Source organism: Loxodonta africana, chromosome 7 (genome assembly GCF_030014295.1).
Source record: "Loxodonta africana isolate mLoxAfr1 chromosome 7, mLoxAfr1.hap2, whole genome shotgun sequence".
Lineage (NCBI taxonomy): Eukaryota > Metazoa > Chordata > Mammalia > Proboscidea > Elephantidae > Loxodonta > Loxodonta africana.
Window position 1 is genome coordinate 520,704 of NC_087348.1, and position 26,404 is coordinate 547,107.

Consider the following 26,404-nt stretch of genomic DNA (forward strand, 5'->3'; position numbering starts at 1 on the left):
GTATTCAAATAAGGCCCCGCCCCCGTTGCCATGGCGCTCGGTGCCCACAACCCGCGGCCGGAAGAACAGCCTAGAGTCTGGGCGAGCGCCGGCGGCGGAGTGCGCCCAGGGCCGAGCCCCCTGGGCTGGGGCACCTGGGCCTAGCCCCCAGGTGAGAGCCAATATGTCCACGGCCGGCGCCGCAGGCCTGGCTACCCCTGTTACCCCACCGTGCCAGCGGGAGAAACTGAGGCCAACAGGCAGGCGCAAATAGGAAGCGGTGGAACCAGTGGGAAACTCAGAGACAGCCCCAGGTGTCAGTTCTAGGATCCCAGGGATCCTGCCCACAGCTCCTCACGGCACTCTTGGCGGGGTGGGTGGGGGGTGGGGGCGGGGGGTGGGGGGTGGGGGTGGGGGGTGGGGGGTGGGGGGTGGGAGTGGGAGGGTGGGGGGTGGGGGGTGGGGGGTGGGAGTGGGAGGGTGGGGGGGCGGAAGGGGCCCCAGCCCTGTCCCTGGGTGGAGAGAGAAGCAAGGAACACAGACTCTGCTCTGGGGGAGTTTCCATGGTGGGGACTCTGAAAAGAGGAACCAGGCCTTGCCCAGCCCCCTCCCCACTGGGAGACACAGGAGGGGAGCAGGCCCTGCCCTCAGAGCCCCGAAGGTGAAGGGGCTAGTGGAAGGGCTTTGCAGTGGCCAGGTGACTGCATGGGAGATGGGGTACAGAGATGAGAGCTGCCCAGACTTAGGGAAAGGGTAAAGGAGGATCCCCTGGGTTCCACCCTGAGGGGTGGGGGATCGCAGAGTGACAGGGGAAGGAGCTTGTGGAGTGGGAAGCTCACGGAGTGCAGAGTGTCTGGGATGGGAGTCATAATGGGGGCTTCAGAGGCGATGGCCTCAAGCCCAGTCCTGACCTCTGGCCCAAGGCCTTTGCGTTCAGACAGGGCCTCAGGTCAGCTGCTCTTTGGGCAGGAAGGAGGGGAGAGGGCAGCAGCTTGGCCCTCAGGGCCACCCATGCTGGGCCTCTCCTTGTCCAGGTGCTCTCCTCCCAGGGGAGCCTGGGGGCTGGCAGGCCTGTGGCGGGCGGTCGGGGGGGGGAGAATGACAGCATCTCCCCAGTGGGATGTACCAGTGGGGGTCATAGTACGGCCTTGCACGAGCTGGAGAAAGTCAGACAGCAGGCAGAACTCTGGAAGGAGTTCCTGGCCAGAACCTACATGGCTCTCCTTGGGCTTCCCTAGAATGATGGAAGTTTCCTTTCTCCCTGGGGGTACTAGGCTGGTCTGTCCATCCTCCCTCCCCTGTCCTTGCAAAGCCGTGCCAACCACTCATGTGGCCTGAGGCCTGCCCTCCCCAGAAGCTCTGAGGATGTGAGGTGGAGAACGCATCTTGAATGTCCACAGAGGTTTAATCAAGGTGTGGCTAGAATTCTCTAAGCAGCTAACATTCGTATTTGCCCCTGATATCACTCACCCCTTTGGTGACCATTTTGGCGCCCCTTTTCTGAGCACTGTGGACACAGCAGGAAGCCTCCCCCTGCCCACAAGGAGCCAGCATTCTAGGGGGGAGGTCCCAGTCAATCCAATAAAGAGTAAAACACACCAGCTTGAGGAAGGGGTCTGTGGTATCCAGGAAAATACAGCCAGAAAGGGCAGAAGGGAGTGCAGCATTTGGGGTCAGCGGTCGCCCCGTGGGGAGGTGTCAAGACAGGGCGAGGTGAGTTGGGAAGATATGGAACATTCTTGCAGACTTCTGGCTCTACCCACAGAGGTCCTGAGTACAGGGTCTGAGGCTAGGCCCAGGCACCTGTATCTTTAAGGAGCAACAGACTAGGTGAGCCTGGCGCAGGTGGCTGGTTTAACCTCCCCCCACCCCCAGGCCTCCAGGCTCAGAGCCCTTCACCATGGGAGCGGTGGGGACTGAACAGGTAAACACCCAGAGGGCCAGAGCAGACCCCTGGGGCCAAGCTGCATCATGGACCTTGCAGTGGACATGGCTTCTCCCAGGCCACATCAGACTCTGGCCTGTTTGCTGTGGAGGATTAAGTACCAGGGGCATTTGGCCACACTGAGACTTGAGGTCCCTAGGCCTCTGTTGCTCTGGGGCCAGCCTTGCCTCCGTCCAGGGCTGGGGGAGCCATGCACTCCCTGCCCGCTCCAGCCACCTGCCTCCCTCCCTCCGGACCTGCTGTCATCTGCCAGCTTCATGCCAGCCTGCTTCTTTAGAGACACTGCCCCGTGTCCTCCGATGGGGCTGGGGCTGCTCTGGCTTTCTTTGCTGGCTGCCAGGCCTCGGACACCTTCCTTCCTGAGGCTTCTGACAGGACCAAGGAACAGCGGGCGGGTGCTGTCTGGGGCTTTCTTCAGCAGGTGGGTTGGCAGGTTCTACAGCTGGGAGGCCAGGAGATTCCATAATACCTGACAAAGCTTCAAAGGTACGAACACCTCATCGGCCACCAGTTCAGCTCTCAGACTTGATTTTAAGGAAATAACAGGCTGTTGTAGCTACAGAGATGTTCATCACAGTGTCATTATGGGACGTATCCCTGAAGTTCTATCAGTAGGGAAACAGGTAAATGTATTCGGAGACACCCATTCTCTGGGATACTGTGCGGCTGTAAAAAGGGGGATTTTGTTCATTCATAAACATTTGTGGCGCGCCTGCAGCATTCTACATAAGGGCTGGAACCTACAAATGAGCAAGGCAAACATTCTTTTCCCCATCCAGTTTGGTGGGGGCAGGGGTGGGGATGGTACCTCACTGCTAAGTAGAAACCCTGTGTGTGACTTGACTAGTGACAGCGACACTCTCTCACAAACATGTTTCAAAAGCTGGACAGAAAGCCCCAGGTGGCAGCCTGGCCGGGTATCAAGAGTCCTTCTGTGCTGTATGTGGTGGCTCTCATGCAAGTTCAAGTCGGCAGCCTGGCCGGGTGAGGCCTGAAGCACTCAGAGAAGGGTGGCCAGGCAGTGTTGCCGAAGGGGGCTCCAGCTATGACCCAGCACCCCCTCAGTCCTCACCCCCACCCTCAGCTGACCTGGCCCTGACGGGGGTGGACATGCTCTGTTCACAGTGCTGACCCCAAGCCCTAGGGATCCCAGCTTCTCTGTGGGTTCTCCTAGCCCATGCTTCCTTCCTTCATCCCTTAATCATTCATTCATCCACCCAATAAGCATGTGGGCATTGAGGACCAGGAGCGCGGTGTTGGAACAAGGCCCACGTGGCAGCTGGCTGCCTTCACCGGCTCACAGTTGTTCAATTCCACCAACAATAGACCAGGAGCAGATCATGAGTGTGTCATTAAGACAAGTCTCTGAGGGAAAGAAGCAGTGTGCAAGGAGGGTCACCCTAGGGTGGCCCACGTGGTCCAGGCATGCGCGAGACCTCCTTGGGTTCTTAGGAGGAGTCAGAGTGGGGGGGGGATGCTGGGAGGTCCAGGGTCTGGAGCACAGGGACCCAGTGGCCGAGGGTGGAGCAGGCTGGGGCTGGCAATGAGCTGGGCCTCCAGGCCTCAGGGAAGTCTGGAAAGTGGCCCATAGGCAGCCTCACCCCCAGGAGTCAGTACAAATCGGGTAGACACAGGGCTCCTTTTGTGGAGAGGGCAAGGGGAGGGGACATTCACTTTGGGGAGCCCAGAGGGACCCCAGCATTGGCCACCTGCCTCTCTGCCCCAGCCGCTTATATCTGTCCAGATGAGTGAAGGTAGGTGAGGGGTGGGGGCTTGTCCAGCTGGCCTAGCCCTCAGGTGCAGTGAGCATGGCCAGGAGGCTGATCTGACTTTCTTGCAGGTGCCACCTGGGGCCACATGCCACCCACATGCCCAGATGTGTGACTACAGCTGGAGACAGTGGCTGCCTGCTGGTGAGGGGCCCGGCCGGGCTGGGGGCCTGCTCCAAGACCCTGGTCCTGGCTCCAGGCCCAGAGACCATTGAGTGGGAAGCAGAGCCCGAGCTGGCCTGGGAGCCCATTGGCAGTGGCTTGCTGCTAGTCACCTGGCAGCTGAGCAAACTGAGGCCTGCCTCCAGCCCCAGACTCAGGGCCCCACATGGGACTTGAAAGGGTTGAGGACCCTGGAGCCAACACCCCTCACGTGGGCCCTGAAAGATGGGCAGAGACTCAGGGGGTGCATCCCAGGCAGGGGCTGTGGGAGCTAAGGCTGGGGGGATGTGAGGCCCCCCAGGCAGCAGAGGGTATGGCCAGCCCATGGTACAGGTGGTGGGAGCTGCAGGGGGCAGACTGAGCGGGCGAGGGTGTGGCAGGGCCAGGCCAGGATGGCTTGCTTTGTTGTGTGAGGGGACATGGCAAGGGCTGGGCCAGGGTCTGAGTGGGCTGCAAGACAAGTGGGTGAGATTCCAAGGGCCCTGAGAGGCCAGTGCGTCCATAGGAGGCTGACAGCCCTTGGCTGGGGATTTCAGCTGGGTTGGATGACGTGACAATGGTACCGTCAGAAGAAGGGGAAGGGGGTAATGTGGGCTTCAGGCACAGCTGGATCTAGGCGCTCTAGGATGCCATCGGCTCTGCCCTCCAGCTCTCTGCTCCCCACATCTGGCTGGCTTCCTTCTCATCTACCCTTCCAGGAGCAGCCCAACCACAGGCCCTTCCCTGAATGTTCCTGGTCTCTGAGTGCCCAGGCCTGGGTCTTGTACCACCCTCAGCAGCAGAGGGGGGTGGCTAGCCCACCTTAATGATCACTGGCACTGAGGAGTGTGACTTTCCAGACAAGAGTTGAGCCATCATGGCGAGAGGCAGCAGGAAGCAGAGAGACCCATCCTGTGTCATGTGCGGGTCCAGCCTGGGCAGGGTCAGGGTCCCCAGTCCTATCACATTCAGGAGCAAGAGGTCCCAGTGATGTCATTTGGCTTCTAGAGCAAGTGAAGCCTGGTTTAGGGGCGGTGCGAGAAGTCTTCCCCAACCCAGGCCTGCCACCCCCAAGAAACTCACCCTCTAGCACCTGCAGCCCACACACCTGGGGGAGAGTTTGCAATGCCCACTGAGGTGTGTGGGCTGCAGGTGCCTCACCCTTGCTGCCTGGGCTCGTGGCTTGGCTTGCCCAGGGCACTCAGCAGATGTCTGCCACAAAAAGGGCAGAATGTGCCAGGCAGGTCAGGAGACCCCTATCAGGGACCCCAGTTAGGACCTCAGTTGGGGGACTTCAGTCAGGGACCCCAGTCAGGGGACCCTAATCAGGATACCCTAGTCAGGAGACCCCAGTTGAGAGATGGGGCTTCAACTGTGGGGCCTTGACCTGAGCCCTGAGAGAATGGGGGTTGTGGCTGTGCCCACCCCAGGGCCCTGTAAAGACCAATGGGGGTGTAGGCACCCAGCACCTAGCCCACAGTGGGTACTCCACAATGCACGGCAGGACAGTTTCTGAGACCGAGTGCTGGCTGGTCAGTGAAGAGCCAGCTCTGTGGGCCCAGAAAGTAGTGGGCAGAGCCAGGGTCTAAACCTCTGTCCAGCTGAACAGTGGGTCAGTCCTGGGCAGGAGGTGAAGGACGGCCTGGGCCCAAACCGGCAGGAGGCTGGGCAGTGCAGGGTTGGTGTGGGGGGCCAGTGCAGCCTCTGAGCCTGGGCACTTCTGTGGGTGGGATCCTGGCTGGACCCCTGTGGCCAGGGCTCCATGGTCAGGCGCCATGGCTGGGCTGTGGGATAGGGTTCATGGATCACTCCACTTCGCTCCCTGTCTTTCCCCACAGGTTGGACGTCAATGGATCCAGCCAGGGTTGGAGCCCAGGTGCCTCGGCCCAGCATAGCCAGTGTCCAGGTGCAGGAGCTGAGCTGGCCCGGCCTGCACAACCCCTGCCCACAGGGCAAGGGCACAGGCAGCCATGGGGGCGGTGTCCGTGAGCGGCTGATGGAGGAGTACCTGTCCCCCGCCCGACTGGTAAGTGGAGGGCATTTGGGGCATAAGGGGCAGCGCCTGGCCAGATTCCGGTGTTTGTGTGCCAGGCTCCAGGGACCCTCTGGAACTAGAGAGAGACCCCTCCACCCATGCCACTGACGTGGGAGACAGGGTGACAGCCCACCAGTGCATGGCTGTGGGGTAAGGGATGGGTGGGGGTACAGTTTTAAACACGGTGACTGGGGAGTCCTCATTCAGAAGGCCAGAGCGCAAGGAAGTGGCGGCAGTTTGTCCCGTCGATACCTGGGAAGAGTGTCTGCGCATAGTGAGCACCATGCAAAGGCCCTGGGGCAGAAGACACTGCACAGCCAGAAAGTCTCAGGAAGGAGGGCAGCAGGTGAGACATGGATGGCGGGTACCCCAGGAAGGCACTGGCTTCGCTCTGGGACGTGGCTCCAATGGGGCAGCGAGGGGAGGCCTCATGCTCCAGTGTGTCACCAGGACGTTGGACAAATGCAACAAGGAATGTGACAGGTCCGGCTGCCCCAAGTCGCCAGCCTGAGCGTCACTGTCACCTAGTGGTGGGCAGCACTTCTGTCCTCCGTCCCAGCTACCACCTCCGTCCAGTGAAGCCCCTTCTAACAGGCCTATGGGGCTGTCCTCAGGACAGGTCTCCTCACACTGCTGGAGTCCATCTCATCAATTCCACGGCAATCTCTGCACCCTTGGGGGTTTTCTCAGATGCCAGGGGCTCAGAGTGTCTTGGTTTCAGTCAGCTGTGGCCACCTAGGGCCAAGGAAGAGGCCGCCCAAGCTCAATGGCCTCCCAGGATGAGCACCATTCTCAGGACATGGCTCTGCAGGCTGCTCTGCTCCGGGACCCAGGCCTGCCCTGCACTGGTGGACATCTGGACATGAGGAGAAAGGCACACCCTCACTCACTTTCTCCCGCTAACACTCCAGGCCAAGCAAGGCTGGTGGGCAATCCCAACATCTATGGCACCCCTTGCGCCCCTGAAGGTGCAGCGCATGACCCTCACTGGCAAGAGAGCCGACACATAGTCCTGGCTCCAGGAGGGAGGAGAGTCGAGAGGAACGACCAGCCCCCCTGTAAACACAGCTCAGACGTAGCCCAGGGTTCCGTGAGACGACGTTTGCAAACCACAAGTCTGGCCACATGAAGGACATTTCCAGGAGAACCAGGGAAATAAAAAGACCAGTTATCTCGTGCACCCAGCTACAGCAGCAGGCAGGACCTCAGCATGAAATGGGAGGGGGGGGTGCCAGGCAGCCACTGCCCCACGGGCTGACACTCCTGGGCAGCATTCCTTGATGAGACCCTCTCTCAGTCTCCTGGGGTGGCCATAACAAACTACCACACACTGGGGGGCTTGTAAGAGTACAAATTCATTCTGCCAGTTCTGGAGGCCAGGAGTCCGAGATAAGGGTGTTGGCCATGTTGATTCCTCTGAGGCTCTGAGGGAGAATCTGGTCATGCCTCTCTCCTGGCTTCTGGTGACCCCGGCGTTCCCTGGCTGCAGCTGCAGGGTCACATGGTGCCCTTCCTCTGTCTTCCCATCTCTGTGTCCCTTCTTCTCTTTTATAAGGACACCACTCAGGTGAGACTAGGACCCACCCTACTCGTGTATGACCTCACGCTAACCTAACTGATCACATCTGCAAAGACCCTATTTCCAAAAAGGTCACGTTCACGGTCATGTTTCGCAGGTACCAAATGCTTCACCCTCGCGTAACTGGTCTCCATCTTTCCAGCTCTGATGATGGTCACATCACACCCCACCACCCAGTTTCAAATGCACACACACACACACACACACACACACAGAGCACATATGCACATACACACATGTACATATATGTGCATCCACATGCATGCATGTACCCACACATATACACACATCTACATACATGCACGTGTACACAGATGTGCACAATACTGATATGTACGTACACATGTACATACACACATATGCATGTAGTTTAGGTTTTGTCATGGTAGCTATTGGCAGCACACCGGGGTCCTGCCTTTTATATGAGTCAGCTGTTGCTGCAATGATGCTGAATAACAAACGCCCCCAGCACATGGGGGCTTACGGCACAAGTATGTTCTCATCGTGGGGCGGAAGGTAGCTGTGACCCGGCAGAGGGCAGCAGCACTGGGCTTTGGGCTAAGGCTGTGCTGGGCTGCTCTGTGTGTCTCCTTTGGACCATGGCAGCTCTCAAGTCATGGTCTTCTCTGGTGACAGCCCCACCAGCCGAGCACATTCACAACCTCTACTCACGCCACGTCCATTCCTATTCCACTGGCCAATGTACCCCTACAGCTGAGCTCAGCAGGGGAGGAAGGGAGATGTACCCTGTGTGCACCAAGGGCGCCCACCGAGCACACAGCCCAGGCCTGGGTGTAGCTGGAAGGGGCGGATGGCCGGGACCCCAGCCAGTGCCCCAGCTGACTGCCCATTGGTTTCTGCAGCAGGCCCTGGCCCAGGTGGATGACCTCCGCATGGTCAGCGTGCTGGAGATGTGTGTGGACACCCGAAAGAACAGCCTGGGGAACTTTGGTAAGAGGCTCCCCATCACCCCTGCCTGTCACGACCACCCTCCTCTGTGAGAAAAGGCACTGTTCTGGTTACAGGCAGAGCTGCTGTGCGTCATGGACATACTTGTCCACGCTCTTAGCATCGAGCTCAGAGCCAAGGTCTCTGTGCAAGGCTCAGACCTCTGCAGCCCAGAGCTCCAAACCACTCCCCTGCAAGGACACAGTGTTCGGTACCCACCGGCACTGCACAGTACAGTGCCAAGTAAAAGCGACACCTCGTTGTCACATGCTTTTGAAACTTCTTTAGCAATAGGTTTGAACTTACAGAGAAGTTGCAAGGTAGTATAAAGCCCTCTTGTATAACCTTTATCAGGTCACCATTGTTCACATTATGACTCATCTGCTTTGTCATTCTCTCCCACTCTCGTGTATGCACACACTCACACACACACACATGCACACATGTACACATATGCTTACACATACGCAGGTGCACCTGTGTCCACACAATGCCCACGTGTGCACTCTCACACACATGCACACACATGCTTACACACATGCACACATCCACACACATGCCCACAGGTGTGCATTCTCACAGAGCAAACATATGCTTAGACCCGTGTCCACACAATGCACACATGCACACTTTCATACAATGCTTACACATACACGTGCACACATGTCCACACATGCACACATGTGTACTCTTACACATATGAACACATGCTTACACATGCACGTGTCCACACAGTGCACACATGTGTACTCTCACAGATATGCACACGTGCTTACACATACACACTCACAGGTGTTCACATTCATGCACACACATGTGTGCTCTCACACACACGCACTCATACACACACACTCACAATGAGGCAATTGTTACTTCCCCAGAACTTGTTCATTGCACACACAGCGCTCTCATTCCTGCTCAGAGTCTGTTTCCTGAGAATGAGGACCCTCTGCCCACACTCACAGCAAGGGCCCATCAGGACCTTTCTGAAGGACCACGGGCTGTTCGGGTCCCGTCAGGACCTTTCTGAAGGACCACGGGCTGTTCGGGTCCCGTCAGGACCTTTCTGAAGGACCACGGGCTGTTCGGGTCCCGTCAGGACCTTTCTGAAGGACCACGGGCTGTTCGGGTCCCGTCAGGACCTTTCTGAAGGACCACGGGCTGTTCGGGTCCCGTCAGGACCTTTCTGAAGGACCACGGGCTGTTCGGGTCCCGTCAGGACCTTTCTGAAGGACCACGGGCTGTTCGGGTCCCGTCAGGACCTTTCTGAAGGACCACGGGCTGTTCGGGTCCCGTCAGGACCTTTCTGAAGGACCATGGGCTGTTCGGCTCACAGTGGCATTCGCATTCCTGATGGAGGCGGTAGTCTGGGCACTCAGGGTGCCCAGGGACAGGCATGGAGGGGGCTCAGGCGTGGTGGCCATGTGGCCTTGTCGGCCAGGGTGTGCCTTCATTCTGGCTAGACTGCGGAGGTGGGAGTGTGGCCCTGAGGGCACCAGGACCCAAGGCAGCCAGAGGAGCCCACAGCCCTGGGAGCAGCTCCAAAGTGCCTCCCAGTCCCCTGCAGTGGTTTACCGGACCCCTCCTCAGCCAGCCCAGGTGGTGTCCCCGGGGAACAGGGCATGAACAAGAGTGCAGAGGGGCCAGGGAGATGGGGCCCATGAGTCCCGCCACCAACCCCTTCTTCCTGTGGCTCCCAGGGGTGCACCTGCCCAACCTGAGCCAACTGAAGTTGAACGGCAGCCGCCTGGCCTCCGTGAGGTGAGTGTCCTGCCTAGGGGTCTCTGGGTAGGGGGTCCTGCAGGGGTAGTAAGGTGAGTGCTCAGTGGGGGGCAGGGGAGGGGCTGGGATGAGAGGCCCCCTGCTGGCCTCCCCAAGAGTCCTCTGCACTTGTCTCCCATCTTGCTGCCTTCCCTGATCCTGAGTGATGACCACTTCCTGGGCAGCGTGTGGAGGCAGGATCTGTCCTGGGTGGTCCTTACTGCAGGGACGAGGACTGAAACTTGGGCTGACCTGCCGCCTCTGGCTCCTGGGCTGATGTTCAGGGGGGGCTCTGGGGCCCTAATGCTACTTGTCATTCCTCTTGAGGAATTTTTCGAGTCTGACTGGCACACAGAGCCCTCGTCTTGTCCCCCAGATCAGTCAGAGCCACCCCTGTCACCCCAGAGCTAAAGGTCAGGGCCACCCCTGTCACCCCAGATCCAGAGGTCAGGGTCACCCGTGTCACCCCAGAGCTCAAGGTCAGGGAAGCCACAGGAGGTCTCCAAAGACCCACCCTGGAGGCCCAAAAGGCTCTTCTTGACCTCCAGGCAAAGGTGGCCACCTCAGCAAGGAGCCCTTAGGGGTCTGTCTGGTTCATCTCTAGACTAACCAAGGCTTCAGTAGGTTACCTGGGTCCCCATGGCCACAGGGTAACCTGGGCTGGGAGCTGGAGAAGAGGGGCAGCACAGTACACCCCACCCTCTGTGCCCAGCAAGAAGAGCAGAAGAACAAAGGAGGACACTGCCTGCCGGGGCTCTTGCCTGCTGAGCCCGGACCCAGAGCCGGAACCTTCCTGCTGAACAGAGGCCAGACCTCAGACTCCAGGGAAAGCATGTGTCTCCTGGAAGAGGAAAATGATGCTTGACAAGGCCCCAGAGCCTTTGCACTAGAACATTTTAATTAGTAACTTAAAATACAAAATTCAAAGCTAAAGACAGTTTAATTGTTCATGCCATCTCATCAGGCTGGAAAGAACACCCAGACTTTCCTGTCAGTGTTTGAGCAAAGCAGGCATCCTAGAAACACTACGGGGCTACACAGCCATGCCGGGGCAGGGAGATTCCAGTCAAAATTCTAGAAAGTTCTCCCAATGTTTTAACTGGGCTCTAAGTCAAACTATGTTCAGTTATTTCCAAGTGAGACGATAAAGATATCTATTGCATAATCTCTCTTTAAATATTATATTAATTTATGTTTATCAAATAAACATCAGAAAGAATTTAATAGAACCTAGGAAGATCTGGAAATGGGAATAAAGAAAATTGGGCCTCACTGGGCAGCCTCAGAGCTAGAGACAAAGAGCAGTTTGGAAATCCCACCAAACCTCCAACAGGCTCTCAAGTGGAAACTGAACTGCAGATATATCAAGATTTGGAAAACGAACTTTCTGGGGAAACACACCTTTAATAGATGGTCACATGCTACTTTAACAGAGGCGTTCATACTGTCTTTAACCTAAAGAAGGAACGTTTCCTTTGTTGAGGCTGACAATATAGCTCAAAGAACAATAAAAGCATTTGTGATTACAAAATTAAATAAAGGATGAAAACTATGACAGAGAAATGCAAGGCATTATAAAATTAAGAAATTTGACATACCATTTGAAGCAAAAGTATACAACTCATTAATTCCAAGAGAAATTATTAGGCCATAAATTACATCTTTGTTCTTCGACATCAACAGTGAGAAATGCAGTGAAATCTACAAGTCCTTTCCAACACGGGACCCTGAAACTTGGCCAGATGGTGTCTGCAAACCTACACAGACTGAAGGAGAACAAAATGAGTAAACAGAAACTATCTCATGAAGTATGACAGACCAATAAGCTTGTATGGTAATTTAGCTGATTATAATAGAGATATTTAATGTATTATGATTTCAGACAGTATTGTAAGAGCTGGAAAATAATTTTTTTCTTTTTCTTAAATTGCTCTTTAAGTGAAAGTTTACAGCTCAAGTTAGTTTCTCATACAAAAATTTATGCACACATTGTTATGTGACCCTAGTTGCTATCCCTATAATATGTTAGCACACTCCTCCTTTCCACCCTGGATTTCCCATCTCCATTCAACCAGCTTCTGTCCCTTTCTGCATTCTCATCTCCCCTCTGGACAGGAGCTGACCATTTGATTTCACGCATCTACTTCTAAGAGGCACACTCTTCACGAGTATTATTTTATATCTTATAGTCCAGTCTAATCTTTGTCTGAAGGGTTGGCTTCAGGAATGGTTTTGGTTCTAGGTTAACAGAGAGTCCAGAGGCCATATCTTCTGGGGTTCCTCCAGTCTCAGTCAGGCCATTAAGTCTGATCTTTTTACTAGAATTTGAGTTCTGCACCCCACTTTTCTTCTGTTCCTTCAGAGACTTTCTGTTGTGTTCCCTGTCAGGGCAGTCATTAGTGGTAGCTGGGCACCATCTAGTTCTTCTGGGCTCCATCTAGTTCTCCTGGGCTCAGGCCCATGGAGTCTCTGGTTTAAGTGGCCCTTCCTGCCTCCTGGGCTAAGACTTTCCTTTTGACTTTGGTGTTCTTCTCCTTTGCTCCAGGGGCGTTGGGACTAATTGATGCATCTTAGACGGCTGCTCACTAGCTTTTAAGACTCCAGATGCCACCCACCAAAGTGGGATGGAGACCATTATCTTAATAAACTTTGTCTTGCCAGTTGACCTAGATGTTCCCTGAAACTGTGATCCCCAGACCCCCGCCCCTGCTGCTCTGTCCGTCAAAGTGTTTGGTTGTATTCAGGAAACTTCTTAGCTTTTGGTTTAGTCTGGTGGTGCTGATTTCCCCTGTATTGTGTTCTCCTTCCCTTCACCTAAATTAATTCTTGTCTACTATCTAGTTAGTGAATACCCGTCTCCCTCCTTCCCCACCCTCATAACCATCAAAGAATGTTTTCTTCTGTGTTTAAGCCTTTACTTGAGTTCTTATACTAGGGTCTCACACAATATTGGTCCTTTTGCGACTAATTTCCTGAGCATAATGCCTTCCAGATTCATCCATGTTGTGAGATGTTTCACGGATTCATCATTGTTCTTTATCATTGCCTAGTATTCCACTGTGTGAATATACCATGATTTGTTTATCCATTCCTTCACTCATTGATGGGCACCTAGGTTGTTTCCATCTTTTTGCTATTGTAAACAGTGCTGCAATGAACATGGGTGTGCATATATCTGTTCGTGTAAAGGCTCTTATTTCTCTAGGATATATTCCAAGGAGTGGGATTGCTGGATCATATGGCAGTTCTATTTCTAGCTTTTTAAGGAAGTGCCAAATCAATTTCCAAAGTGGTTGTACCATTTTACATTCCCACCAGCAGTGTATAAGTGTTCCAGTCTCTCTACAACCTTTCCAAGGTTTATAATTTTGTGTTTTGTGGGCTAATGCTATGAGGTGGAATCAACTCAATGGCAACAGGTTTGGGCTTTTTTTTTTTTTTGGTTGTTGGGTGAGATGGAATCTCATTGTAGTTTTGATTTGCATTTCTCTAATGGCTAATGATCATGAGCATTTCCTCATGTATCCATTAGCCACCTGAATGTCTTCTTTGGTGAAGTGCCTGTTCATATCCTTTGCCCATTTTTTAATTGGATTATTTGTCTTTTTGTTGTTAAAGTTTTGCAGTATCTTGTAGATTTTAGAGATTAGACCTTGATCAGATATGTCATAGCCAAAAATTTTTTTCCCAGTTTGTAGGTTGCCTTTTCACTCTTTTGGTGAAATCTGTTGAAGAGCATAAGTGTCTGATTTTTAGGAGCTCCCAGTTACCTAAAAAAACACCCTTGCCGTCGAGTCGATTCCGACTCACAGTGACCCTACTGGACAGAGTAGAACTGCCACTTAGAGTTTCCAAGGAGCACCTGGTGGATTTGAACTGCTGACCTTTTGTTTAGCAGCCACAGCTCTTAATCACTAGAACACCAGGAGCTGGACTATATGAAGAAGAATAGGGCATCAGGATTGGAGGAAGACTCATTAACCTTGCTTGCTGAAAGTGAAGAGGACTTGAAGCACTTACTAACGAAGATCAAAGACCACAGCCTTCAGTATGGATTACACCTCAACATAAAGAAAACAAAAATCCTCACAACTGGACCAATGAGCAACATCATGATAAACGGAGAAAAGACTGAAGTTGTCAAAGATTTCATTTTACTTGGATCCACAATCAGCAGCCGTAGAAGCAGCAGTCAAGACATCAAAAGACGCATTGCGTTGGGTAAATCTGCTGCAAAGGACCTCTTTAAAGTGTTGAAGAGCAAAGATGTCACCTTGAACACTAAGGTGCGCCTGACCCAAGCCATGGTATTTTCAATCGCATCATATGTATGTGAAAGCTGGACAATGAATAAGGAAGACAGAAGAAGAATTGATGCCTTTGAATTGTGGTGTTGGCAAAGAATATTGAATATACCATGGCCTGCCAAAAGAACGAACAAATCTGTCTTAAGAAGTACTACCAGAATACTCCTCAGAAGCAAGGATGGTGAGACTGCATCTTACATACTTTGGACGTGTTGTCAGGAGGGATCAGTCCCTGGAGAAGGACATCATGCTTGGCAGAGTACAGGGTCAGCGGAAAAGAGGAAGACCCTCAACGAGGTGGATTGACACAGTGGCTGCAACAATGAGCTCAAGCATAACAACGATTGTAAGGATGGCGCAGGACCGGGCAGTGTTTCTTTCTGTTGTGCATAGGGTCGCTATGAGTCGGAACCAACTCTACGGCACCTAACAACAACAACCCAGTTATCTAGTTTCTCTTCTGGTGTTTGCGCATTGTTAATTATGTTTTGTATTCTGTTTATGCCGTGTATTAGGGCTCCTAGCTTGTCCCTACTTTTTCTTCCATGATCTTCATCATTTTAGATTTTATATTTAGGCCTTTGATCCATTTTGAGTTGTGTTTTTGTGCATGGTGTGAGGTATGGGTCTTGTTTCATTTCTTTTTGCAGCTGGAGATCCAGTTGTGCCAGCACCATTTATTAAAGAGACTGCCTTTTCCCCAATTAACAGACTTCGGGCCTTTGTCAAATGTCACCTGCTCATATGTGGATGGATTTATGTCTGGATTCTCAATTCTGTTCCATTGGCCTATGTATCTGTTGTACCAGTACCAGGCTGTTTTGACTACCGTGGTGGTATAATAGGTTCTAAAATTAGGTAGAGTGAGGCCTCTCATTTTGTTCTTCTTCAGTAACACTTTACTTATCCAGGGCCTCTTCCCTTTCCATGTGAAGCTGGTGATTTGTTTCATCCATCTCATTAAAAAATGTCGTTGGAATTTGGATCGGGAGTGCATTGTATCTATAGATTGCTTTGAGCAGAACAGACATTTTCACAATGTTGAGTCTTCCTATCCATGAGCAAGTCGTTGTCCCACTCTTGCAGGTCTCTTTTGGTTTCTTGCAGTAGTGTCTTGTAGTTTTCTTTGTATAGGTCTTTTACATCTCTGGTTAGATTTATTCCTAAGTATTTTATCTTCTTGGAGGCTACTGTAAATGGTATTGATTTGGTGATTTCCTCTTCAAAGTTCTCTTTTTTGGTGTAGACAAATCCAACTGATTTTTTTATGTTTATCTTATATCCTGATGCCTTGCTGAAATCTTTTATTAGTTCCAGTAGTTTTCTTGAGGATTCCTTGGGGTTTTCTGTGTATAAGATCATGTCAATTGCAAACAGGAATGCTTTTACTTCTTCCTTACCAACCTGGATGTCCTTTAGTTCTTTATCTTCCCTAAATGCTCTGGCTAGGACCTCCAGCACAATGTTGAATAAGAGTGGTGATAAAGGGCATCCTTGTCTGTTTCCTGTTCTCAAAGGGAAATGCTTTCAGACTCTCCATTTTGGATGATGCTGGCTGTTGGCTTTGTATAAATGCCCTGTATAATGTTTAGGAAAATTCCTTCTATTCCCATTTTGCTGAGAGTTTTTATCATGAATGTGTGTTGAACTTTGTCAGATGCCTTTTCTGCATCAATTGATAATATCATGTGGTTCTTGTCTTTTGTTTTATTTATATGATGGATTACATTGATTGTTTTTCTAATGTTGAACCATCCCTGCATACCTGGTATGAATACCACTGGGTCATGGTGAATTGTTTTTTTCGATATGTTGTTGAATTCTATTGGCTAGAATTTTGTTGAGGATTTTTGCGTCTATGTTCATGAGAGATATTGGTCTGTAACGGAAAATAATTTTCATGTAATGGCTGTAAGTTCATCAGAAGCTGAGAGAGAATTCATGAAAATAGCATTGTGTGAAGACAAATGTTCTATATTAACAGGATGAGTGACTGGCCACTGACTTATGGAAAATCTCACTGGACAAGCCGGCAGTGGATCTTCACCTCAGTCAGGGGTCTGGCAAGGGCAGTGCTTACTTAGTACTAGTATGGGGGGAAAGAAATCACACTGACAATTTCTAAAACTCAACCAATAATTTGGGATTCATGAGAATAATCTGATGGGCAAGTTTCACTACAGCTTAATCGCTTGCGTTCTCTCATTACCAGGGAGGTTGAGCCTCTCTTTATAGGTCTGTCCACTATTTGTGTTTTCTCTGTACTCATTTTTCAGGTCCTTCAGTATTCTCAGTGCATTTTAGATGGCAAGATTCTCCATCCAGTCTCTTCCTGTTAACTTTGTCCTCAGTGTCTTTCACTTGAACAGAAATCTTTTGTTTTGATTTGATCAAATCCATGGATTCTGTTTGTCCTTTGGGTGTTGTTAAAGAAGTCCATCCACACCCCCAAGGTCAAAGAGATATCCTACTTTTTTTTCTATTCACTTATGGTCTCATGTGTCACTTTCATGTTTTTAATCCAACTCATCTTCAAGGTCACTTTCGATGGTGGTACAAAGTTGAGACCCAGTTTTACTTTTTGCCACATAATGAGTCAGTTTTCCCAACATCACCTACCAAATAATCTGTCACTTCCATACCGATTATAGTACCATCTTCATCCTTGACCAGGTTCACATTCCTATGTTAATAAGCTTATGAGCTCTGTTTCATCTGTTGTCTATTCTTTTTTATTTGTATGGCTTTGTAATATCTATTGATATCTGATAGAACAATATCCTCATCTTTGCTTTCCTTTTTCCAAGTTGACTTAGCTATTTATGAACATTTATTCTTGCATTTGGATTTTATAAGAAATTTGTTGCGTTGCACACACACACACATCTTCCTGGAATTTTTATTGGCAGTAAAAAATAGTTACATACTAATTTGGGTTTACCTGTTAAATTGTATACATCCATGAATCTGGCATATCTCTTCATTCATACGTCCTTTCATGTAATAGAGTTCTTAAATTTCCTCTGTAAAGTTTGTATCAATTAGAATGCTTTCAGTTTCAAGTAACAGAAACGCATATCAAAATGACCTAAAGAATGAAAAATTACTTATTCCTTCAATGCGGGTGATGGGCCGAAACCTGTTCTAAGCATAGGGAATACAACAGTGAAGATAACAGACAAGGATTCCTGACAAGAAGCTCAACATTGGCTCTTGCAGGATGAGTTAGATCAGCAGTAAAGTCTTGTAACCATAGGCCCAAGTTCTTGCCCACAGTATCTGATCATTTGTCCTCATGCTTGTTCCCTTGTGGTGCATCCTTAACACTGGATGGCTGGGAGAGGGAATGTGCCCTCCTGTCCCATTAGAACAAGTAAAACATTTCCAACATTCTTCCCCTCGTGTTTCCTGGCTAGAACTGAATCATGTATACACCCTCCACACCAGTCACTGGCAAGAGGATAGAATTATGATGGGCTTAGACTATCCAGGATGCCCTCCACCTCATCGCCACTTGGGACAGGGTAGGACACCAGCCTCTTCTGAAGCACATGGCTCCCTGATACCAGAACTAAGTTAATTCCCAAATATCATATAGTATTTTCACAGTCATGAATGAAGTCTTATTTCTGTTGCTTTTTCCAGTTGATTACTGCAAATAGAGAAATGCTGTTGATTTATATAAAGTGGTTTATTGTATCTACCAATACTGCTGAACTGTCATACTAGTTCAAATAATTAATTTTAGTTGGGGTTTCTATATTGATGATCCCATCGTCAGCAAATAATGACAGTGTTGTCTCTTCACTTCCCATCCTTACACTTCTCATTTCTTTTTCTTGTCTTATAGCATTGGCCAGGACCTCTAGTGCCATGTTAAATAGTACCAGTGATAGCATCAGGCATCCTTGTTTTGTTCCTGATCTCAATGGGTATGTGTCTAAGCTTCTCCACCAAGAAAGAAGTGTGCTGTGAGATGATATTTCTCCTTTAGTCTACTAATGTATTCAACTCCATTGATAATTTTATGTTGGTAATTCATTCTTGCATTCCTGCACTAAATGTTACTTGATCGTGATGCGTTACTTTAAAATCACCGTAACATTAAAATAATATTTACCCAGCAGTTTTCACATCTGTTTAATCAGTGAAATGGTCTTTTAATTTTCTGGTACTCTCCTTATCTAATTCTGGAATCAAACATCTACTCTTAAGATGTCTCCCTTTTAAGTTTTTTCATTTTTTCAATTCCCTTCTTTAAATTTCTGAAACTTCTTGTATAGTGTCAGAAATTATTATAGAAAATATCTACTCCATGATAAAAAAACAAAAAACCCAAACCCATTGCCATTGAGTTGATTTCGACTCATAGAGACCCTATAGGACAGAGAAGAACTGCCCCATACGGTTGACAAGGAGTGCCTGGTGGATTTGAACTGCCAACCCTTTGGTTAGCAGCCTTAGCTCTTAACCACTACACCACCAGGGTTTCTACTCCAGGATAATTAATTAAAACTCAGTTGTAAAACAGGTTCGGATCTTTGAATTTGGAGAGTAGAGAGAGTCTTCGATCACCGTTTTAATTTCTCTAGTGATTATTAGTCTGATCAAGTGTTCTGTTTCTTTTGTTGCCGTATAGTTTGTTCGTGCGTTTTTTATTGTTTTCACATCTCTGCCATGCCTATGATTTTTTGTCTGAACTCGGCACATTTGCATTGTCTCTCAGCTAGAACAGTCTTGTTAGAGGGTTGTCTGTTCATCTTTTTAAAGAATCAGCTCTGGGCTCTGTTAATCGTCTCTATTATTTTTCTGGTTGTTACTGGTTTTGTCCTTATCTTTATTATGTCCTTCACCCTTATATCTTTTGTTATTTGTTTTTCTTTTTCTAGCTTCTTGGACTGAACGCTTCATTCAATCATTCTGATCTTTCTAGTTTTTTGATAAATATAAAGATTTAGAGTTCTCTTTATGTATAACTTTAAGGAGGATCCTATAAACGTTTATATGCTTTTTTTTTTGTCATTAGTTCTAAGTATTCTGTAATTTTCCTATTAATTTCCTCTTTAATCCAAGATGTGGCAAGATCTACTCGTGGTTCTTCTTAATTTTTCTAAGTAATAGGATTCCCCATTTTTAGCTGGGCATGTGACCACCCAAAATAAACACAAGATTTCCCAGCCTCCCTTGCAGCTAGGTGGCCATGTGACTCAGTTCTGAATCAGTGGAAGAATGTGTGCTAACTCAGAAAAAAAGTGGAATAAAATAATAATATCATCACAGAAATGATGACAAAATTTGAAACAATACTGCAGGAAACCCAATAGGGATTATGGAGATGGGAATGATAAAAATGAGAAAAAAAATTACCAATGAATAGAGTTTTAAAACGACAAATACAGAAGGCAGATAGAGGTATAACACGTGCACTGCTAGAATCTTCACAGAAGTTACTGAAGTAATAGAACAAGACAGACATTTAAAGATTAAAGAAAATTTGTCAGAAATAAAATTTTATCTATAGATTGAAAGCATATGCCATACCTCAGAAAAAAAATTGACACCAAATTGCCAACACTGAAACATATCCTGAAACAGTTACTGGGCTTGAACATAAAGATATAATTTTTTGGGCAACCAGGGAAAGAGAGATCAAGTCAGCTTTTAAGGAGAAAAAGAAGTGGGCCTTTCTTTAGACTTCTGCACAGAAACACCCAAAGCCAAAAGACAGTAGAATAATGCCTACCAAAACCCAATGAAAAGAAAGTACGAACCAAGAATTTTATACCCTCCCAGATGGTTGTACAGCACTTATTTGTGAATGAGTTGGAGATTAAAGAAAATAGTTTCCATTAGCCCTCTTAAAACGCAAATTTCAGCCAATCAAGACATGGTTGGGAAAGCCATGTAAGGCAATAAGCAGTGAATCCATGTAACTAAATAACAAAGACTAAAGCAAATGTGGAGATTAGGGTGACAATAAAGCCTAAAAACTCAATGGATAGGTTAAACAGTGGATGAGACATAACTAAAAAAGGGGGAATTAGTGAACTGGAAGAGAGATCTGAAGAAATTACCCAGCCATGCAGAAATCTGAGGTTAGTCAAGGAAAGCCTAAATGGTAAGGGGACATTTTGACGTGGATGAAGTGAGGAAACAAGCCTTGCAGCATCTGGAGAAACAGTGCTCCGAGGAGGGAGAAGAGCAAGAACAAGAGCAAGTCTTTAAGAGTGAAAATGCACGGTGTATTTCCGGAACACAAGGAAGCCAGTGCAGCTAGAGCAGGGGGATGGATAGGCATAGATGGCAGTGGGCCCAGTGGAAAACAGTATGTGTACACAGGGAGTGATGCTGCCCAGGTCCATGGCCACCTCCAGTGACTGGTCTCCACCCAACAAGCTGGCTCACCACTTTACTGCCCTACAGAGAAGCCTCCTCTCCTATCAGTTCCCCCAATGGCTCAGGGCTTCCAGGCGCATTTCAGAGCCTCACTTCCAAATCTGAATGCCCAAGAAGCTATAACCAGAAACACGATGCTTGCATCATGAAAGGAAAAGGACCCCAGAAAAGACAGACGGTGCAGGGGGAGAGGGCTTCCAAGGAACCTTCACTTAGTATTCTCAGAGACGTGGAAGAAGATACTGTTTCCATAAAACAAGAACGGCATTCTATGAAAAATGATCAGAGAACAATGATGAGCTCTTGGAAATTAAAACTATGATAGCCAATATAGAAGTATTAATAGTAAGGCTGGAAGACACAGGTGAGGAAATATCCCAAAAAGCCAAAGAAAAGGCACAGAGATGGAAAAAGAGAGGAGGTAAGACGATGTGGATCAGCCTCAGAGGACCAACATCTGAGTAGCAGGACCTCTCTGAGAACAGAAAAAATGAAGGAGAAAGACTACAAAAGAAATAAGATACAAAAATACCCCCAAAATGAGGACCATTGGTGGGCTGATTGGAAGGACATGCAACAGTGGCCCATGCCCAGATCAGGAGATGTGGGATAGCCAGGTCGAGAGGATCCTGATGGGCAGAGGTGGAGACCCCCAGCCCTCCATCTTCAGGAAGGAGCTGGCAGAGGGAGGGGCAGAGATGAGTTCCCAGAGAGGGAGAATGGAGGGAGGACGGGCTCACCTCCCTGAGCAAACCCCACTGGGGAAGTAACCTACTCACCCGACCCCAGTGCAGTGGGCAGCACTAGGGCTGGGCCAACCCACCCAGCACAAGTGCAGCTCCCCACGGACAGGCCCAGGTCCTCCAGGGGTCAGAGAGAGTGGAGGGCACCCTACTGCTTCAGTCTTTAGAACCCTGCCCAGGCCCACACCAGGAGGCTGCAGCACAGATGGAAAGGCAGGGTCCCCGGGGCTCTAGAATCCCTTCCTTGGTCTGAAGGCCTCTACAGCCACAGTCACAACTGCCCCTGCACCTGGAGATAGCCAGGTGTGGGTAGTGGCTGGGTGCAGGGCATGGCGCAGGGCCTCCCCTGCACCCGAGAACTGCACTGACCACCCTACCCTGCCTTCTGCAGAGACCTGGGCACGTCTCTGGGCCACCTGCAGGTGCTCTGGCTGGCTCGCTGCGGCCTGCCTGACCTGGACGGCATTGGCTCCTTCCCAGCCCTGAAGGTGGGTGTGTGATGCCCAGGGCTGGGGGAGGGGCGCAGGGCCAGCCCTGACTGAGTCCCCCTACCTCCCCTGGCTGCCCAGGAGCTCTATGTGTCCTACAACAATGTCTCAGACTTGAGCCCGCTGTGCCTGCTCGAGCAGCTGGAGGTGCTGGACCTGGAAGGCAACAGTGTAGAGGATCTGGGGCAGGTGCGCTACTTGCAGCTGTGCCCACGGCTGGCCACACTCACCCTGGAGGGCAACCTGGTGTGCCTGCGGCCGGGCCCTGGCCCATCCAACAAGGTGTGTGGGACAGGGAGTCATCCATGGCTCTAGCTCCTCAGCCTTCTCACAGTCTGGGGACCTCTCCACCCACCTGAACTCTACCAAGCCTCTTCCAGCTCAAGGACCTGCCAGGAGGCAGGGAGCCTCCCCAGGGCACAGCCCACCTGCTGCCCTGTGGGTTGTTTACCTCTCAGTTCTTCTCTTCTGTCTCAGCAGCACCAATGCATCTTCTAGCCCCAGCCCAATGACCCGACACTGCCACGTGCACACACCACCCCCCAGGTGTGCAGGCACCCCCTTGAGGCCCATGCACACACCACACGGGACCCTGCATCTCTGCCCAAGCCCTGCACGCAATAGTGTACACACAGACACAAAACCACCCATGCCCTGGGAAGCCCCTGCTCACAGCACATGGGGACACGAAGGCCCCTTGTAACCAGACCTCACATCCTTCATCCCCCGACCCCAGGTGGCTGATGCTCAATGAAACTGTCCACTGGGAGCTCTGGCTGGGGTCCACCCAGGGCACGTGGCCACCCAGCAAGGCTAGAACCCTGAGCTCGGGGCAGCTCCATGGGCCAGAGGGCACCACTGTCCCTTGGCTGGGTAAGGCCACATATACCTAGTGGCTGAGAGCCTAGAGCCTAGGGTCCTCGCAGTCCCCAGTATCTGAGAGTGACCGCAGGCCAGCCTGGCAAGGGGACAGCATCCCAAAACTGGCTCCCCTGCCTGCCCTGCCCCATCTGGGTCTGGGGGAGGGAACCAGTACCCAGGCCTGCCTCCCACCCCTGCAGGTGCCCCAGGACTACAACTACCGGGCAGAGGTGCAGCGTCTCATCCCTCAGCTGCAGGTCCTGGATGAGGCCCCGGCCGCACAGACGGGCCTGCCAGCCGCCCAGACACTAATCCAGGACTGGCTCATGGTGAAGGAGGCCATCAGGAAGGGCAGCATCCTAGATGGCCTACTGCCCAGCCTGGGTATGGAGCCACACATCCCCCTCCTTGCCTGAGGCCTAGCCACCCTGCCTCCAAGGAGAGGTCTCCACACCCGGCCCTCCCAGGAGGAGAGGTCTCACACCCAGCCCCCCCAGGAGGAGAGGTCTCACACCCAGCCCCCCACAGAGGTCTCCACACCCCCCCAGGATGAGAGGTTTGCACACTCAGCTCCCCCCAGGAGGAGAGGTCTCCATACCCAGCCCCCCAGGAGGAGAGGCCTCCATACCCAGCCCCCCAGGAGGAGAGGTCTCCACACCCTACCCCCCCAGGAGGAGAGGTCTCCACACCCAGCCCCCCAGGAGGAGAGATCTCCACACCCAGCCCCCACAGGAAGAGAGGTCTCCACACCCAGCCCCCCAGGAGGAGAGATCTCCACACCCAGCCCCTACAGGAAGAGAGGTCTCCACACCCAGCCCCCCAGGAGGAGAGGTCTCCACACCCAGCCCCCCTCACCAGGATGAGCGGTCTCCACACCCTGGTCCTCCCCCAGAAGAGGTCTCCACACCCAGCCCCCCAATAAGAGGAGGTCTCCATACACTTCCAGGCCTCTCAGGGGCCACATGTTACCCTCACTCCCCTGCTCTGGCCCCAGACCCCTGCACACCTGCCCTGGGCCACACCCTCCCTCTCAGGCAGCACCCATGGGGGTCTGGTCTTATCTGGGCCTCCCACCCCTTGGCCGAAGGAGAGGGGTCTGAGACTGAGAATGTCTGGAAGCATACAGAACCTCAGAGGCCAAAGCGACCCTGTGGTGGGGGGGCCTCAGGACACACAGCTTCAGGGGGTGCCTAGTCTGCAGTCTGTAATGGGCTCTTGGGCGGTCTGGCTGTCTGGCCTTGGTGACCTCCGACTCTGACCTCGACAGATCAACCCCAGAGAGCCTCCGTGAGGCGACTGGGCCCCACACTGTCCCTGCCTGAGGTTCAGCCCCGGACTTCCAGCCCCTGGTCTCTCTCCTCACTGGTTCCTGGGGACCCCCTGCCAGAAGGCCTGCTCCCTGAGGACCCAGCCTCAGACGACGATGCCAGCAACCTCACCCATGGTAACTGACTTGTCTTGGCCCAAAGCTGACCCTGCAGCCCTTGGGCCCTGTACTGGGCCCAGCCACACCTTCTTCTGCAGGCGCTGGCCACGTCCTCTGTGGGAATCCCACCAAAGGCCTAAGGGAGCGGAGACACCAGTGCCAGGTACAACCCACTTCCCATGGCAGGGTCCAGGGCCCCAGTCCCACTGTGGATTAGGGCCCAGGGTTTTGCCCCCCTCCCCCACCATGGACCAGTTTTCAGGGCCACAGCCAAGGTTGTGGACCCAGGTTGAGGTCCAGGGCATCTGTCCTGACAGTACCACGCCCTATAGCTGTTCTGGGGCTGGGGCCTCAGCTCTCCAATCCCCATCCCAGCTGAGCGAGTCCTTCTATTTCCAGGCTACATTCCCACCCCACCCTCCCAACCCCACCTCCTCCCCAGTCACAGGTGGTTGACCCTCAAACCAGCCCTATCCCTCCCCAGGCCTGGGTGCCCCTGGAGCAGCTGCCCCACCACAGGCCAGCTGATTTCTCTGCCAGCACCTCTGCCCCAGGGCTGGACCCTGCAGACAGTCCTGACCTCCTTCCCTTGGCCAAGCTCGGGACCTGGAGAAGGCTATGCCTACGGTGGGTGCCCCTTCCCTGCCAAGCCCTGATGATAACTGAAGGAGCCAGTCTTGGGAGCCAGAGGAGACAGAGAACAGGGCTACAGTCTCTTTCCCTCCCTCCACTCCAGCCCCCTCCCCTGTAGGCACCTGGAGTCCCCGAAGGAAGGGACAGCAGCCCCCCGGGGTCCATGGAGGTGCCCTGAACAGCAAGAGGATGAGGCTGGGCCGGAGGCTGCCCCGGGGCCCCCCAGCTCAGCCCCAGGTACTGAGCCTTCCCCTCTCCAGGGCCCAAAAGTGACCCCAACACCCTCCTGGGGATAGGGCCCCTCCTTCCTCAGCTGGGCCGAGAAGGGCTATGACAGGGAGGTCTTATACTGGGGGTAGGGGCCCAGCACTAAGGAAGGGGCTGCATTGAGAAGTGTAATCAATCCCAAGTCCTCCCTCCCACAGCCTCCTTTTCTTCCACACTCCCACCCCCCCGACCCCCCGCCCCGCAAAACAGTCCACACGACCTGGAGGCCACAAAGGCTGGTGGATCCCAGAAAAGGAATTCCAGAAAAGGGTGGTATGAGCAGAGCCAGGGCCAGACTCGGGGATGTAGGATCAAGGCAGGTAGCACCTCCCTGAGGGCCAGGGGCTTCTGAGTGACCTCAGGGGTGGAGTAAAGGCAGGGGCAGCAAGGCAGAGGCCCCTCACCCAGCGGGGTCCACTCCCCAGAGAAAGCTTTCCTGGACCACAGGCAGCAGAGACTCAAGCTCTCAGGGTTGGACAAATGTCCCTTGTCTGTGGGTCAGGGAGCAGGGCAGGCTGACTACCCTCCTGGGGTCTGCAGCCCATGCTGGCTGGTGACTGGGCGGGGTGGGGGGCGGGGGACGTTGGAGAGAGAGTTGGGCCCTGAGGCCAGGAGGACAAGAGAAGTGGACAGGGATCATAGGAGTGGATGGAGGGCAGGCAGGGCCAGGAGGAGGAGGCAGCTAGAGATGGGAAGAGGCAGGGGTGGAGGGGGCTCAGGGAAAAATGGTTCAGGGCCTCTAGCTCCAGGGGCACTTGGTAACGTAACCACGACCACACGGCCCAGCCGGCTGAGAGTGGCTGCAGCGGCCTTGCTCTGTGGAAGTGCCTTAGGAGCTGGCCCCAGACCAGCAGCCTGGAACTGGCCCTGTGGGGGCAAGGCCCAGGCATTAAGGGCTCCCTGCCTGCCCCCAGAAGCTGGTCTGACCCAAGAGCCGGTCAAAGGTGGATGAACACTGATGCGGACAGGGGGGTCACAGCTTCCGTGTGGTACACAGGAGGTGGGAAGGAGGCCCTGGGGCTGCCCGGGAAGCTGCCTATCTGGCCACACTGGACACTCCTACCCCTCGCCCCCCCATTCTTTCAGCCACCTCCTGGCACCTATGACCCCTTTCACCAGCCTCAGG

General features: G+C 52.0%; 2 protein-coding genes across 4 annotated transcripts in view; one reads left to right on the forward strand and one right to left on the reverse strand.

The window, feature by feature from the left end:
- The window catches only part of LRRC56 (leucine rich repeat containing 56), a 27,432-nt gene continuing 1,028 nt past the window's right edge, over nucleotides 1-26,404 (forward strand). Inside the window, exons 1-12 of one of the 3 annotated variants that reach the window (XM_064287495.1) lie at nucleotides 1-151; nucleotides 3,765-3,837; nucleotides 5,673-5,860; nucleotides 8,312-8,399; nucleotides 10,097-10,157; nucleotides 21,995-22,091; nucleotides 22,173-22,373; nucleotides 23,153-23,336; nucleotides 24,220-24,396; nucleotides 24,477-24,541; nucleotides 24,863-25,005; nucleotides 25,115-25,248. In XM_064287495.1, coding sequence (XP_064143565.1) covers nucleotides 3,801-3,837; nucleotides 5,673-5,860; nucleotides 8,312-8,399; nucleotides 10,097-10,157; nucleotides 21,995-22,091; nucleotides 22,173-22,373; nucleotides 23,153-23,336; nucleotides 24,220-24,396; nucleotides 24,477-24,541; nucleotides 24,863-25,005; nucleotides 25,115-25,248 — 1,375 coding nt within the window. In that variant the 5' untranslated portion in view covers nucleotides 1-151; nucleotides 3,765-3,800. The remainder of the gene's footprint in view (nucleotides 152-3,764; nucleotides 3,838-5,672; nucleotides 5,861-8,311; nucleotides 8,400-10,096; nucleotides 10,158-21,994; nucleotides 22,092-22,172; nucleotides 22,374-23,152; nucleotides 23,337-24,219; nucleotides 24,397-24,476; nucleotides 24,542-24,862; nucleotides 25,006-25,114; nucleotides 25,249-26,404) is intronic. The other 2 variants (XM_064287496.1, XM_064287498.1) reach the window with 2 other exon arrangements.
- The window catches only part of LMNTD2 (lamin tail domain containing 2), a 22,422-nt gene continuing 7,407 nt past the window's right edge, over nucleotides 11,390-26,404 (reverse strand). Inside the window, exon 12 of the mRNA XM_064287493.1 lies at nucleotides 11,390-11,923. Coding sequence (XP_064143563.1) covers nucleotides 11,915-11,923 — 9 coding nt within the window. The 3' untranslated portion in view covers nucleotides 11,390-11,914. The remainder of the gene's footprint in view (nucleotides 11,924-26,404) is intronic.